Below are 14793 nucleotides of genomic sequence, written 5' to 3' on the forward strand. Positions count from 1 at the left end.
AGTTCTGTCTCTGGTGCCTGCCCTATCTCAGTGGAGCCTGGAGGGGGAAGAAGAGCAACTAACAGGCTGCAGAGAATTATTTTTTTTTGTGCTTCACTGAAGTAATCGTTGCTTGTCCAAGAAAACAGGATGGATGGGAAGAAGTGGTACCAAGTTACAGATAAGGTGGTTCCAGCAGAGTGCAAGTCTCTTCTTTAAAGAGAAGTTCCAGCATCAAAGAGGCTGAAAAGCAAACACTCCAATCAACCAAAATGGAAGGAGGCAACAGTCCAAACCTGCAACTTCAGCAATTGCCTTTGGCCACAGCAGCAGTTTCTGTGCAGCCACACACCGACTCCTTTTCTTACAAGGTCAGATTTCTACCCCAGTCTATCCCTAGAAGGCCATAACTAGTCAAGTAAGCTGCAAATGCCACTGTAATTGGGTTATATTGTGGCAGAAAGTGCACTGTCTTTATTTTTAGCCATGCCTGGAGGCCCCAATGTGTTATATGCTGTGTATGTAAGTATTGAGAGAAAGAAAGAGAAATCCCAAACCTGCCCTGCACTTAATGCTGCCCAGCAGAGGCAGCATCTGTGTCTTCAGAGACAGAAGATGTCTCTGAAGAGAGACCACTTCTTCGGGTGGTTTTGGGTGAAGATGCTTGGGTGGGTCTTCCTTTTGGACATCCTGATAAAGGCTTTTTGTTCCACTGATAAGAACTTGAATCTTTAAGACTTTTTCTTACTATGTATGAGAAAGTCAAGACATATTTAGTGTTGACGGAGGAACAGGAATGTGAGCTTGGTCATCCCAAATCAATCAGAGCCAGTCCTCCACTGGATCTTTGAGACCTGCACTGAAATAATAAGTGCTAATGACATCTAATGAGATTTACAGTTGTTGAACACAAATACTAAATGGCCTGGATTCTCCTCGGGCTCTTCTCTTCACTCCTAATGTACATTTCCTTTGTGACTCAGCCTGCTTTACATCCTTCTTTTATTTCAAACTCTGTCTTTAGACAGAATTATCCCTGAGCTGGGAATGCTAATGTGGAAGGGGTTGGGAGCCTGCTTGGAGCTACTGCCAGCTGCCTGTTACCTTGGAATAACTGGTTCATATAAAAAGCAGCATAAAATCTGGGATAACTGAGCTGCCTTTTCAAATGGGTTAAATTACCTACTGAACCTGCAGATGATGTATGTGGATGTGAGCAGAATAGTTCTTAAAATGTGACCCCTAGAATGCAGAGGTTCCTGATTCATCTTCTGCTGAATTCCAGGGCAAGGAACATCCTCATGAAAAGAGTTTTTCAATGGGAAGATCTAGTGAATGGGTCATTGTGTTTAGCTTTATCTTCTTCCCCTTTGCAAAGAATGCAAATCTATGCACGTTAGTTTGTCTGTTGTAGAAAATGTCTGTTAAGGAAGAGTTCTCTTTCACTTGAGTCTCCCAGCTTTGGAACACAGCCACAGGGAACTTGCCTGAATTGCCCTAGATCACTTAGAAAGAAAAGAAGATAAACAGAGATTTTATTGACAGGTGATCTAGGACCTGTTTTGAAAGTCTGCTCTCTTCCAGATTGTGCAGAAAGCTCCAGCTTCCTTCAGGGTCCAGTGGCTAAATTTAATATCTGTGTTTGCTTTGTTTTTACAGGAGAACTTGATTGGTGCATTACTAGCTATTTTTGGCCATCTTGTTATCAGTATTGCACTCAACCTCCAGGTGAGCATCACGAAGCAAATATTGATCTTCCCTCAAGCATCCTGCATTAAAAAGCATCAAGCATACCAAAGACTCTTTGCCTTCATTTTCTTTTCTAGAAATACAGCCACATCCGACTGGCAGGTTCCAAAGACCCCCGAGCCTACTTCAAAACCAAGACATGGTGGTGTGGACTGTTCTTGCTGGTGCTGGGTGAACTGGGAGTGTTTTCCTCTTATGCCTTTGCTCCTCTTTCACTGATCGTGCCACTCAGTGCGGTCTCTGTTATAGGTAAGGGGGAAAGAGGCAGCAGCCCTACAGGTGTGAGCTGGCTGATCACTGGGCTGACACATAACTCACTGTTTCTCTCTCTCCTCTTTTTTTTCTAGCTAGTGCAATCATAGGAATTATATTTATTAAAGAGAAATGGAAGCCCAAGGATTTTTTGAGTAAGTTCCACAGTTCATTTTTTCTTCTCTATTTACAAGCCATTCACCACTTAGCATGGCCTCTCAAGAATCCTAATTAGAGGCATAGCAAGATGTCCATTAGCTGTAGTACCTCTTTGAAGAAATGTGGCATCTTATCCACTGATTGTTAAAAATGGAGTTTTTTGGTTGGTTGGTTGGTTTTTTTCTGACTTGTGCCAAATCAGCTGAGTCTCCCAGATTTTAGAAAGACATGAAAATGGTGTTTGTTTGCAGGATTTGAGAATTGTGGTTCTCTGGGCTGAAGCTGCAGCCTAGGGCCTTGACTCGGCAACTGAACCAGCTGTTCCTCCATGAACCAGCTGATCCATGTGCAAGTGTGAACTGGGGTGTTAATCCCTCCATTTCCTAGAAGATGGGCTGTGGGCAGTGCCAGGCAGGATAAACCCCAGATACAGAACTTGTAGCTCCTGTTTAGCAGATGCTACCTGATAGGAGCTTTTTTTCCCCTCAACTCACAGCACACACATTGCCTGGGGTTGGTTTTGGTTCTAATACTCCAAAAGTGGGGCATGAGGGGAGGAGGGTTGAGTCATGCAGAGGAATGTGCACAATGTCATTAGTGGCCACTCTGCATCTGCAATATTAATTCCATGCATCCTCACTAACCCACTAACTTTGTCCTCTCTTTCTCCTGTCCTTTGGTTGCCAAAGGGCGCTATGTTTTGTCCTTTGTAGGCTGTGGTTTGGCAATTGTTGGAACTTACCTGCTGATAACATTTGGACCTAATAGTCATGAGAAGATGACAGGAGAAAATATCACTAGGCATTTAGTGAGCTGGCCATTTCTGTTGTATATGGTAAGATGGCCCATAAAATGTGGGGCAGTTTTCTGCAATGTGCCTGCTGGGGAGTTTCATTTCAAGCATTATTTTTCCTTATGTTTACTAGCAATATTCCTTGGACTTGCTAATGAACCTATGGCAGCTTTTCCTGGTGTCAGTTCCATGTTGGATGTACAATTTGGAACTCTCTCATCCTTTCCCTGAATTATTCTGTTAAGACTTAAATATCTTTAACTGAGAAGTTTAAAATAACTTACTCTGTCCCTGCTGTGTCAGCTTTACTGATGGCAGTTGAGAGCAACTGCTCCAGAGGTGTCCAAATAATGGAATCATAGAATAGTTAAGGTTGGAATGAACTTAAAGATCATCAGGTTCCTGGGGTTCTTCTGGACTGACTTTCTCTGGAACCATCAATCTCTCATTGAAAATCTTGTGGAATCCACTGGGTTTTAATAGAGTTAAGTTGAGCTGTTAAATAAGATGTATACTACAGGGATCACTTCAAGAACCTCACTGCAGATAGCAGGCTGGGGTCTCTGATGGAAACATTCAGTCAGGATTATTTGACCTGTTGCTTTACCATGAATATAGCATCAAAAGTGTCCCCTGTTTCCTGTTCTGCAAGAAACTACTGAATGTCACATCTAATTACAATCTAAGATCCTGCTAAATTTGATCTGTAATTACATGGGATCCTCATTTTCCTTTGATTTGCCCTTTTGTGCAAATCTAATGTTTGATTGGCTCAGAATCCCATTTACTGCCAACCCCAGACATGCTGCATCTTTTCATATTCTCATTTCTGTTTTTTGTAGCTTGTGGAGATCATTATATTCTGCCTGCTACTATATTTTTACAAGGAGAGAAATGCAAACTACATTGTAGTTATTCTTCTGCTGGTAGCTTTGCTGGGTAAGTTGATAAGGGTTTGTTAGATCTTTTAACTGGCTTCTAAGAGTAAATTGAGGCATCTGTGGCTTATAGGGATGAGATTAACCTAATTAATGTCATAAAATGCACCAATCTACTGCAGAAATGTTACTACAAATTAGATAAAGCCAATATCTTGCAGTGGTGCTTAGGATCTCTGCAATTGACCTTTGAACAATGAGCACTTCTTTGATCCCATAAGGACAAATAATCTGCCAAATAGAGAAAGTGCAAGTTATTCATCCGTGTTCTTAATTTTAATCTTTAATTTTAAAGCATGGAAGGATACCTTATCTAGTCAGTGGATAAGCAAGGCTGATTTGGTGGCTGAAAGAGGATTTGACCTACAAGACTGTCCTTGGTGCTGGGAAGATTTGCTGTGTGGCTAAAGGAATTATAAATGCTCTGCATATTCCTACTGAAATTGGGAGAGCCTCTGGGCATGGGGTCCTGTGATGCTTTGGATATCCTCAGAGCCTCCCGTGGGATCCTACTGGGACTTCGGGAAGGCCAGGATTCCACTTTCTCCACATTAATCTGTTTTTTGTTGTGTTTGTTGTTTTTTTTTAAGAAACTGTGATCAATCAGACTTCAAAAAGGGTGAATAACAACAAGGCAGTGACACAGCCTGACATGCTGTTGAATCCATCCTGCAGTCCTCAATTTTTGCTATTTATACAATTTCAGTCACTGCAGTGTCTTTCCTTTTTCCTTTTTTTTAACTGTTTGGGGCTGGATTTCAGTAACTGATGCCTCAGAGGCTGCATGAACCATGGACAAAACATCTATCCTCACTCTGAATGGCCCTGACTTGTGCTTTCAAGAAATGGAAGCAGAGCAGAAATGGCTGTGATTCTTGTTTTGAGAACTTCCTTAGCTTTATTAACCAGGCCAATATGGCATCAGAAATACAAATTTGTACCCTTCCATCATGGCATTGCACAATTTAAAATACTTCAAAAAACCCCACAGTAAATGCTCCCACTGCTGTAGAGAAGGGAACTGTGATACCAGAAGGTTAAGTGATTTATTGAAGGTCACTGTGGTGAAGTTGTTTGGAATAAAATTGGGAGAGTTAGGGATAAAAGACACAGTTTGCATCCCTTGTTTGCCCTGGCAAAAGAAGTTCTTGCAGACCTTGGGTTGGTTGGAGCTGCCTGTTGTGCACAGAGCAAGAGTGCAGTCCTCCTGTCCCTGGGCCCGTGTCAGTGCTTCAGCTCAGTCTCACTGCTCCTTCACAGGTTCCATGACTGTTGTGACAGTGAAGGCTGTGGCAGGGATGATTGTTGTCTCAATCCAAGGAAACTTACAACTTGACTACCCCATCTTTTACATCATGTTGGTGTGCATGGTTGCTACAGCCATCTTCCAGGCAACGTAAGACACTCCCTCTCTTTTTGTCTATAATTGTGCTGGTTTCAGTGGGTTAATAATCAGTGGGTTAGTAATCAGGAGGCAGTTTGTGATCCATTCCAAGAATGCTGATTACATTTTAGAAGAATTATCCATTCTCTTCTGTGACTTGTCCTCAAATCCATGTCACAGGAGTATGGGACAGTGGTATTCTGTGCTTTTCCACATAGTGATACTGCCAAGTGGGTTTGGTTTTTTGTGCATCATTCAAGTATTTACAAAACCATGTTGGGAATGAAATGGTGGCACATTTTGAATATAGTATCTGTGCACTGGCTAAAATAAAAGTGCAGAATCAGTGTTGGTGATGATGTGTCTGCTTTTTTTTTCCCCTGTGCCCTTGTTATAACATAAAAAGCCAGTGGCAGGGATAAAAAGCTCCTCAAACTGTGAGTGACATTCTGCCCCAGTGGCAATAATTTCTCTGCCTTTAGTCAGTGTAGCCACAAGATTTATGCTTCTATCATTGATACTAATTCCAAGAGATGCTGCTGCAGGTTTAATGAGGAAGAGAATGAAGGTCCTTAAATTTCTGCATCACTTTTGAAATGTGTTTCCAAAAAGAAGACCTGTGCTAGTCCATGATGACTGCTGTAACAGTGTATCTTTCCCCAGTCAGCCCCTGTTGCCTGTCTTTTTATTGCAGGTTTTTAGCTCAAGCCTCCCAGCTCTATGACTCATCTCAGATCGCCAGCATCAGCTACATCTTGTCCACCACAGTAGCCATCACAGCAGGTACCAGTCCCCAAAACCAGTGTGTTGGTCCTTTCTAAAAGAAGGGCAAAAGATTTCTGGAAAATGTTCCTCACTTACAGGCAAGGAATGTGCATCCTCTGCAAGATGATGACTTGTATTTTCTTATCATCTCTCTTCTGCAGCTGGCTTTGTTATGTTTTTCTTTCAAAAAATGTGAATTACCCCATTAGAGTGTGTTAAAATTTTCTCCCACAGAAAATGAAGTTCTGGCAGTTTCTTTTAAGTGCATGGGAACTTGCAGAGACTGCATTACTCACACCCTGCCTGGGTGTAGAGGAAGAGGGTGACTCTTAGATGTGTCACTTGAATAGGAAGCTACAATTTCCCCTTGTGTAATTTTCTCTAAATTCTGTTAAAATGTTTGTGATACAATGTGTAAATTTATTTGCTTCCTCTATACAAAGATGATACAATTCTCTTCCTCATAGTCCAGATCTTACAGGACTTGGTTTGGGGAGGGACTAATGCTGGAGATGTAGCACTAACTGCTCATGTGAGCTGGGAAGAAAGATGTCATGGATTATTTTCTTTTCAAGGAGCAACTTTTTACTTGGACTTCACCGGGGAAGATGTTCTCCATATATGTATGTTTGCACTTGGGTAAGTGTTTAAAGTTTCCTTAATAGAAAAATAGAAAGTATTTCTTCATATGACTAAAATTTTAAAAAAAGCATATCTCTGTCTGTCTCTGTTTATATACTGAGGTACATTCTGTCTTGGAGAGGAGGACAGACTGAAAGCACTTTCTCTGTCAGAGCAGACAATGGCCCACAGAGCTCAGTGTCTTATCTGAGTGGTGATGGATGCTCTAGAGGAATTGTGTCATGCCAAGTTACACCTCATTGTACAATGTTAAACACTAAATCCCTGTTCCTAAGGGCATGGGCACTCATACAATTCTGATACGATCAGTAAAACATTTGCTGTGTAATTCAGCACTTAGTGCTGGTACAGAGTTTTAATGTGATTAGCTCTCCATAATCAGAGGACGTTCTGAAATGTCTTTCAGATTAGTACAGGAAAAAAAACCCAAACAATTGGGAGATTAACATTGTGAACTGCACCTTTCTCTGTCAAAGTACTATGAAAATCAAGATCAACTGTTGTTAGTGTGTTTACCTATGGGAAACCTTTCAAAGGTCAGGCTGCTGTATCCTGGAAATTCATCAAAGAAAACCAACTTTTGATATGCTTCCTTTCCCCTTTAGGTAGTCAAGGTTAATTGATTAATTAATGTGAAAATTCTTCCCTGTGTTTTGATAAAGAAAAGATGCAATTGTTCTGATTGCCAGGTGGATATTGCAATCAGAACAACTGCATCTTTTCTGTTGAAGGGGTTGTTCACAGTTCTTTCACTTCCAGGTCTAAAGTCGTTATGGTGCTACATGACAGGCACTTGGAAGAAGCTACATGCAATATTGGCTCCCCTCCCTTTTCACAGTAGATCTTGTCTTATCTCTCTCAGGTGCCTCATAGCATTTCTAGGAGTCTTCCTGATCACAAGAAACAGGAAGAAATCTGTACCATTTGAACCATACATATCAATGGATGCTATGCCAGGTAACAGTAAAACTACAGTGGTTTGTCAGTCTTTTAAAGTGTTGGGCCTCCCAGTGCAAACTCAAGCTTTGGGCTCTGTTAAGCATCTGGATATATCACCCAGATGCGGTGTCTGCTAGCTTTTCTGTCTCTTGTTTGTTTGTGCCTCATGAGGGCTAAGTGCCTGTTTTCCATGGAGCACAGAAGAGATTATGTGCCACTTGGTTGCCACTTACTCTGAGTCCCGTGACACTAGGGGCATGTCACATTTTGTCAGAACAGTCTTGTGCAGTTGGCTGCTGTCTGAAAAGGTGAACTAGTTTTGGGCTGTGCTTGGGATTTGGCTTGGTCACCATCCAGCAGGAAGAACTGGGGCAGGCTGAGGTGGGGAGCAAGAAGTAGAGGCTAGAGGGAGCAGAAATTTCTTTTGGGAAGGAGAGCTGAACTCTCTGGTGAGCTGTACAAAAGATATGCAGTACTTGATAAATAACTGGCTGCCATCCCTCATTCACTTGAAGCTTTTTTCTCCATTAGTTGCTTAAGTGCTAAGCAGAAAAACATGATCTCTTTCATTTAACACTGAAGGACCTGATGAGCTGCATATCAGGAGGCTTTAATTTACTGATTTAACAGAGTGCAGGAAGGATGCACTTCTGTTCTAAGCATTTAATCTCTGTCTCTGCTCTTTTCAGGCATGCAGAACATGCACGATAAAGGGATTGCAGTTCAGCCTGACCTCAAAGCTTCTTTTTCCTACGGTGCCCTGGAGAACAATGACAACACACCAGAAATTTATACTCCAGCTACACTGCCCATCGTGCAGGAGCAACATGGTTCCAAAGGAGTTTCTGCTCCACCCTATCGGGTGCTGGAGCACAGCAAAAAGGAGTGAGTGACCTTTAAGGAACTGATTTGAACCATCAGAAGTAGGACCTTTATTTATTTACCCATTGAAATATAAGCAAGTGTTAAAGCCAACCTTGATATAGTTTAAAGCTCGTCTCAAACTTTGCTTTCAAGGCTGATTATTAAAATAAACAACTCTCTGTGGTTGAGAAGTTGAAAGCATTTGTCTTAGCAAGAGGTAAATCACAGTTCTCCATTGGAAGCTGCTACCTGGAAGTGTGAAGTGGTGAGTGCAGCATCATGGCAGCATGAAACCAGTGAGCCAGCAGAGAGTGTGAGATCACAGAGCTGTGGGGAGAGAAGTGACTGTGCAATTTTTAGTCCTGCTGGGAGTGGGTTTATCTCCAAATAGAAGTTGTCAGGAGTTGCTCAAAGAGAGAGGAGGGCAGGATTTAATCTTTCATAGACAGAGACCATGATGGATTTCCAGAAAAGCTGTAAATCCTCATGTCTCTAGTGTGAGCACCAAACTACCTTAACATGGCAATAAAATGTCATTGTTTTCAAGCATGAATACTGCAACCTACTGTGTCTTTAGAGCAGCATAACTGGTTAGAGTAAGCAAGCTACTGTAGTCCTTCAAAATGTGACTCTTGGGCACTTCTGTACAACTTTTCTCTGACTAGTGTTGAACACATGCACTGAGAATGTGAATTATTCTTACAGCACCACTGGCAGCTGAGAACAAAGATTATTTACCAGTTTTCTGGTTTCATAGCAGGAGCTTCAAGTTGAATTAAATGGTGCAGAGGAAACACTGCAAAGTACAAGAAAAGATGGGAATGGTAACGTGACTGGTATCTGGTGGAACTTAATGTAGTTTTTTTTTATGAGGTCCTAATGCTCTATCACTTATTTTCTTTCTGGTTAAGGCAGGATTTCCAACTTTGTTTCGTGGTCTTAAGCGCTTAAAGGTGTTGACATTCCTTAGTTAAAAAGCTCAGTCTAGGTGGTACAGGCTGGGATCCCCCCTTTTAATTGGGTTTTGGGGGTTTTTTTTTCTCAAAAAAGCCAAAAAAGGGATGCTAATTTAATATTGTCAATGGCCTAAGAAGAAAAAAAAAAGAAGCACGTACAGTCCAGCACTCAGTGAGGACTGTAAGAATAATGGGACATTGTGTACTCATGATATTTATCTTTCCAGCTTCCAAGAGATGGCTGGAAGCTGATAGGAAGGGAGAATGGACACAAGGGGGGGGAACTTGTCAAGTGAAAAGGGCAAAGTACAACATTTATTGGCAGATGGAAGTGACACTGGCTCTTGGAGATCATAATCTTTTCTAAAAGCTGTTGTTTTGCTGCAAAACAGAATTTTTAAGTCTACTTGGAGTGTCTTGGACCGTATATCTAGTGAAGTGCCTGCAGGACCTTAAGCAACTTTGTTTGAGATGAACAGTGCCTGTGTTCTCTGCATTTTTAAGTGGTTCCTCTGATACCAAGGAGTTTGGGAGGCTCTTGGATTTGCAACAGCGGCTTTTTGCAATTTTATTTATTTATTTTAAATTGACTCGTGGCCAGTTTCTGTTCCCACTACTAAAAATTCATGAGAACTCAACTGATTTGTATATAGTTATTCCAGGTTCTTGCTATTGTATATGACAAAGGACTGTTCTTTTGCGTATGTTTGCTTTGCCAGCTCTGAATACTAATTATTTAATCTGGAAATAGCTGAGATTGCTTTGGCATTTTTGTGCAGCTTAGAAAAATGATAACTTTTCCCTCCTGCAAAGAGTAGATACCTAGTGGCTGTACCTGTACCTATATATGAAGTTTCTTCACCAACTTGGCATGTCTGAAAATTCAGATCTTATCAGTGACATCCCATACCCTGCAGCTTATGAAACCTCAAGAAATAACAGCTTTTCTTTTCTCCTCAATACTTTTTTGTGTTTAAGTAAGATAACAATGTTAATGGGCTAATACTGCCAGAACATTCATCTTGTTGGAGTTTGGTGACACTGATTTACTACCTTTGGCTTTGAATCCCTGGCAATCAATTGTTTGTGAATTTAGGTGCAGCTTTTGTTCATTAACAGTACAAAACAAAGCAGTACAGGGTGGCTGAGTGGGAAGGGTACAAGAATGCTGGCTTTCCTTATCTCTTCTCTTCTAATCAATGAGGCAGTAGCTGTTTTGACCTATTAGTTAAACCACAGAAACAGACTGTTTTAAAACAAGCTGTGCTAAACCATGCGTAGCTACAAAACCCCACTTTTTACATGGCAATATTACCTGTGTTTAATTATTACAGCTCTTGCTGTCAAATAAAATAATTACTCAGGAGCTCCTAAACGTTTTTACTCCTGCTATTAGGATGGTCCTGTGTTAAGTTTTCTCAGTTCTTAATTTTTCAGGAGTATTTAAAAACTGCCCTTGACTGGTGTGCAGACTTCAGAGCCAGTAAAATGGCTGCTTAGGTTTTTCTCCTACTCCTGGCACTTGACATAAGAGACAGAGTGCTCTGCCAGGGGAAGAGTGCTCCTCTGATGCAGAAGCCCTGCTTGTGCTTCTCTTTTGTGGGCTGCTCTCTGGCCTGATTCAGTGATTATTTTTTTGCAATAAACTGTCTGGATTCTCTTCAGCCCTGTAGCCTGAGCACTGATCTACTCCTGGCCTCTGCCAGGGAGCCTATGGCTGTCTTCTGCTCTGGGTAAAATTTCAAGCCAGCTTTTGTATTCTTGTGCTATTTTGGCCCTTTTCTTTCAAAGACTCTAAAAGCAAGAGTCTTGCTCCAAAGCTTTATATAACCATGTTTTATTTACACAGTCTGTGTGCATTTAAATAATTCTACTTAATAATGACAGTTTTTACCTGCAGCAAGACTTGCTCTTGGAAGCTTCCTGACAAAGGTCTCCAAGGGAGGTGATGTGTGTTTCTACAGTACATAAATCACAATATTTGTGCTTAGTCCATTGTCTCACATCAGTGGAGCCTCAGGTGTTCCTTGGGCTGTTCAACCCAATGCACTGATGTGGTAAAGGTTGCATTTTTGCCAATCTGTGTTATTCACTGCAAGCACAGCAGTGGGACTGTTGGGCTGCACCTCACCCCAGCTTGCTGCTTATGTTCAATACTTGAAGTTTGAAATGTGCAGGGTTTTCTGTGGTTTTTCTCTTGCTTTTTCTCCCAAGCTTCCCAGTGATTTCTTTCTGCTCTTCAGCAGTGTTACAGCTGCCAGCTCTGTTGCTGAGGAGGCATGAACAGAGCCCCTGAAACATCTGTTTAAATTTGACTGCAGGACTTGGGTGCTCTTTCTAACAGTGGGAGGGTGTAGGTTAGGACTGAAATCAACTCCCTACCTCCCTTCTAGTTCAGAGCTTATAAGCTGAAAACAGCTTTTGTACCCTCAAGTCTATACTTACAGAATATTTGTTGGTCTGAGGTGACAAAGAGCCATGCCCAGGATTGCAGCAAACATTTCCAGCTAAATAGCACATCCAGATTTAACGGAGAGGAGCCTTGTGCCATATTCTAGTAGTTCTTGCAGCATGAAAAAGAATCTGTTGGTGTCCAGCACATAGTAACTTGTGTATGGCAGAGCCTCAGCTTATCCAGGGCTGATCCTGCAAAGCAGGGCACTGCCAACAGCAGAGTACTCCTAGATTCCCACATGGGCAGCATTTTTCAGCATCAAGAGCTGAAAAAGTGGGCACAAAAATCAACTGACTGCTGCCTCCCTCACAGGTAGAATAGCTCCGTGACTCTTATCTCCCAGCTGCTTTATCAACCGTGAATTGACATCTCTTGCCTCCACACTGTGTGGCTTTTCAATGCACCAGAGCACTTAATACTTCTCAGTGTGTATCTTACCTGTAACTTAATGCTGTCAATACAGCTCCTGTGTTGGCTGAATGTACAAATGACCTGCCTACAATGTTCTCTTGTTCACATGAAATTGTGTAAATAAATCGAGCTTTACACTATAACTTAAAGATAACCTGCTTAATTTTTCATAAGCAATGTTGCATGTCTAATTCAATTTGTCTTTTAGGTGAGACCTTTGGGAATGAAACTTAATAAAACATCATAGTAAAACCTACAGAATTTTGGCTTGCTTCAGACTCTTGGTATAGCTTTAACCTGCCATAAATATCTCAAGACAGAATAAATGAAGACAGAATTTCATTTACTTCTGTAAGTGCTATTTGCATTCAGAGAATTGTCTTTAACAGGATGCTTGTAAATGAAATGCAGGTTGATACAACTCATGTTTGGGACTGCAGCATCACTAATGCTGGCCATTTTACATGAGTCTCCAAGTATTTGGTGTCAGCTTTAGTAATAATGCAATTGACTTTAAAACGTATTTCTACAAGGCTTTGAAAAAAAAACAAATTTAGCATTCACTGTTTCAGGGAAGAGCTCAAAAACGTGATCCAAGTATAGCCTAAAGCGGGGGGAGATGACACAAGATGAGCCAAATCATAAAACCCAAAGCACTACTATTCTTTTGGTGGCCTGAGTCATGATTTTTGCAGTACTGAAACTGAGACAACAGCACGCTTCTCTGAGGCAGCAGAGACCTCAACTACTAGTGGGAACACTGCCCTGTAGGAGATGCCATCCTTCAGATACAGGTTATCATGTCTTCGATTGCAGGAGCAGACAACCCCAGAGCATTTCCTAACCATGATCCAGACACTCATTAATTCACAGTACTGGCAATGTAGCTTCATCGAGTGCTTGCCAGCCTAATTAACACTCACCATATGGGTTTGAATCCAGTGGGATAAGCAGAAGATAACCCTCAGGATACTCTTAATTAAGTGTATCTCTTGGGGTCCTAAACCACAGATGGGGGGAAAAAAAAAGCAGCTTTATCCACTTTGGTGTTAAAGCTGCACTTCCTGATGTCCCTGAACATGAGTATTAAGACCGGCACATTCATGAGCAGGGTACTTAGGCCCCAGAGTCTCTGATAAATGTGGTAATACTTTGTTAACATACATAATTTAAGGTTTATTTTGTTGCATCAGAGACAATCTGTGTTAAGTGCTAATATGAAGTGGTGGCAATCAAGCCAGGTGGCAGGATCATTACACAGATGCATTCTACAAGAGGTTACTACAGAAGACAGCATATTTTAAATACCTCTGCAAATGGACACTCATGGTGAGGCTTTGTGGTATTAAAGCAGAACATATTGCTGGGCAGGGAGAAAAAAAGCATGGTATTAAATTAATAAAAGCATGATTGCAGCAAGGCTAAGGTAATTGAGACTAACCAATTACTGCCTAAATTTGCTCTGTACGTAAATTGCAGAATCTCTTACCTGGATGGGTAAGAGTGATCTTACCTTTCTAGAAATGAACTCTGCAGTGCCCTGTTTTCTTACGAGAGAACAGTCTGCACTGTGGATCATTACAAGCCTGGTAAAGATGACCAGCTTAGCATTACTTTCTGCCTGTTTTCCATACTTAAACTTCAGAAGAAACCATTTCAGTGTTTATGTCAAAAAATCCTGACTTCTGGCTTTCCACCCGAGCTGTCGAACAAAGAACTTGTGTCAGTGAAATTCAGGAGAGGTTTGTGTGCTTTTTGTGGTAAACCAAATCCAAAAAAAAAGATGTTGGTTTGTGCTTTTTTTGCATGTAAATGTACACATTTATCACAGTTCAGGTGACCACTGTCTCAAATAATCTCATCGCTGGATTAAGCCATGATTTACTCCGAGAGACGAGGGACACAAACTGTCACCGTTCCCATCTGGCAACTGCCTGAGCCTGCCTGCCAGCTGAGGCCAAACGCAGAATAAACCCGATTAACTTCAGCCGTCATCCCGGGGCGTGCGAGGGCCTTTCCCGGCAGAAATCCAGCGGGCACGAAGCTCCGCGAGGCTGGTGCCGAGTCCCAGGTGCCACCCCCGCGTCCTCTCCTCTGGCTGTAGCTTTCAAGGTGACCGTGCCAGGCCCCCCCGGGCGCTGCTCCCTCAGGCCTCAGCGTCCCGAGGCTGCTCATCACAAACACGCAAGAGGCCTCAGCCCTCCGTGCTCGCAGCTCAGCTGCCAACTGCTTCCCCAGAGGCAGTTCCTAGAGCGATTCGCTGCTTTTCAACAATTATCTCTCTCTCTCAGCTCAGCCCTTCCCGCGGGGAACTCAGAAAAGCTTTTCCCTCCAGGCCAGGCCAGGCGGGCGCTGCAAACCTGTCGCCTTGGGAAGGGCGGATCAATAAAACACCGCTCCCTTCCCCGAAACGCCTCACGCCCTTCGCCGGGGGGGCAGAACACACCCCGAGCCGCGGGAGCCGCGGGGGGGCGGCGGGGAGCGGGGGCCGGGACGAGGACGCCGGC

The 14793-nt window shown here is 42.4% G+C and overlaps 1 protein-coding gene across 1 annotated transcript; it reads left to right on the forward strand.

Moving 5' to 3' along the window:
• Window positions 1–251: 251 nt before the first annotated feature.
• On the forward strand, window positions 252–8489 carry NIPAL3 (NIPA-like domain containing 3). Its single transcript, XM_010000594.1, has 11 exons — window positions 252–350; window positions 1639–1707; window positions 1806–1977; window positions 2076–2135; window positions 2829–2974; window positions 3775–3871; window positions 5131–5266; window positions 5949–6037; window positions 6595–6658; window positions 7524–7618; window positions 8290–8489. Exons 1-11 carry the CDS (start codon window positions 252–254, stop codon window positions 8487–8489), a joined length of 1227 nt encoding a protein of 408 aa, XP_009998896.1.
• The last annotated feature ends 6304 nt before the right edge of the window (window positions 8490–14793 follow it).

Source organism: Chaetura pelagica, unplaced genomic scaffold (genome assembly GCF_000747805.2).
Source record: "Chaetura pelagica isolate M959 unplaced genomic scaffold, ChaPel_1.0 scaffold676, whole genome shotgun sequence".
NCBI lineage: Eukaryota > Metazoa > Chordata > Aves > Apodiformes > Apodidae > Chaetura > Chaetura pelagica.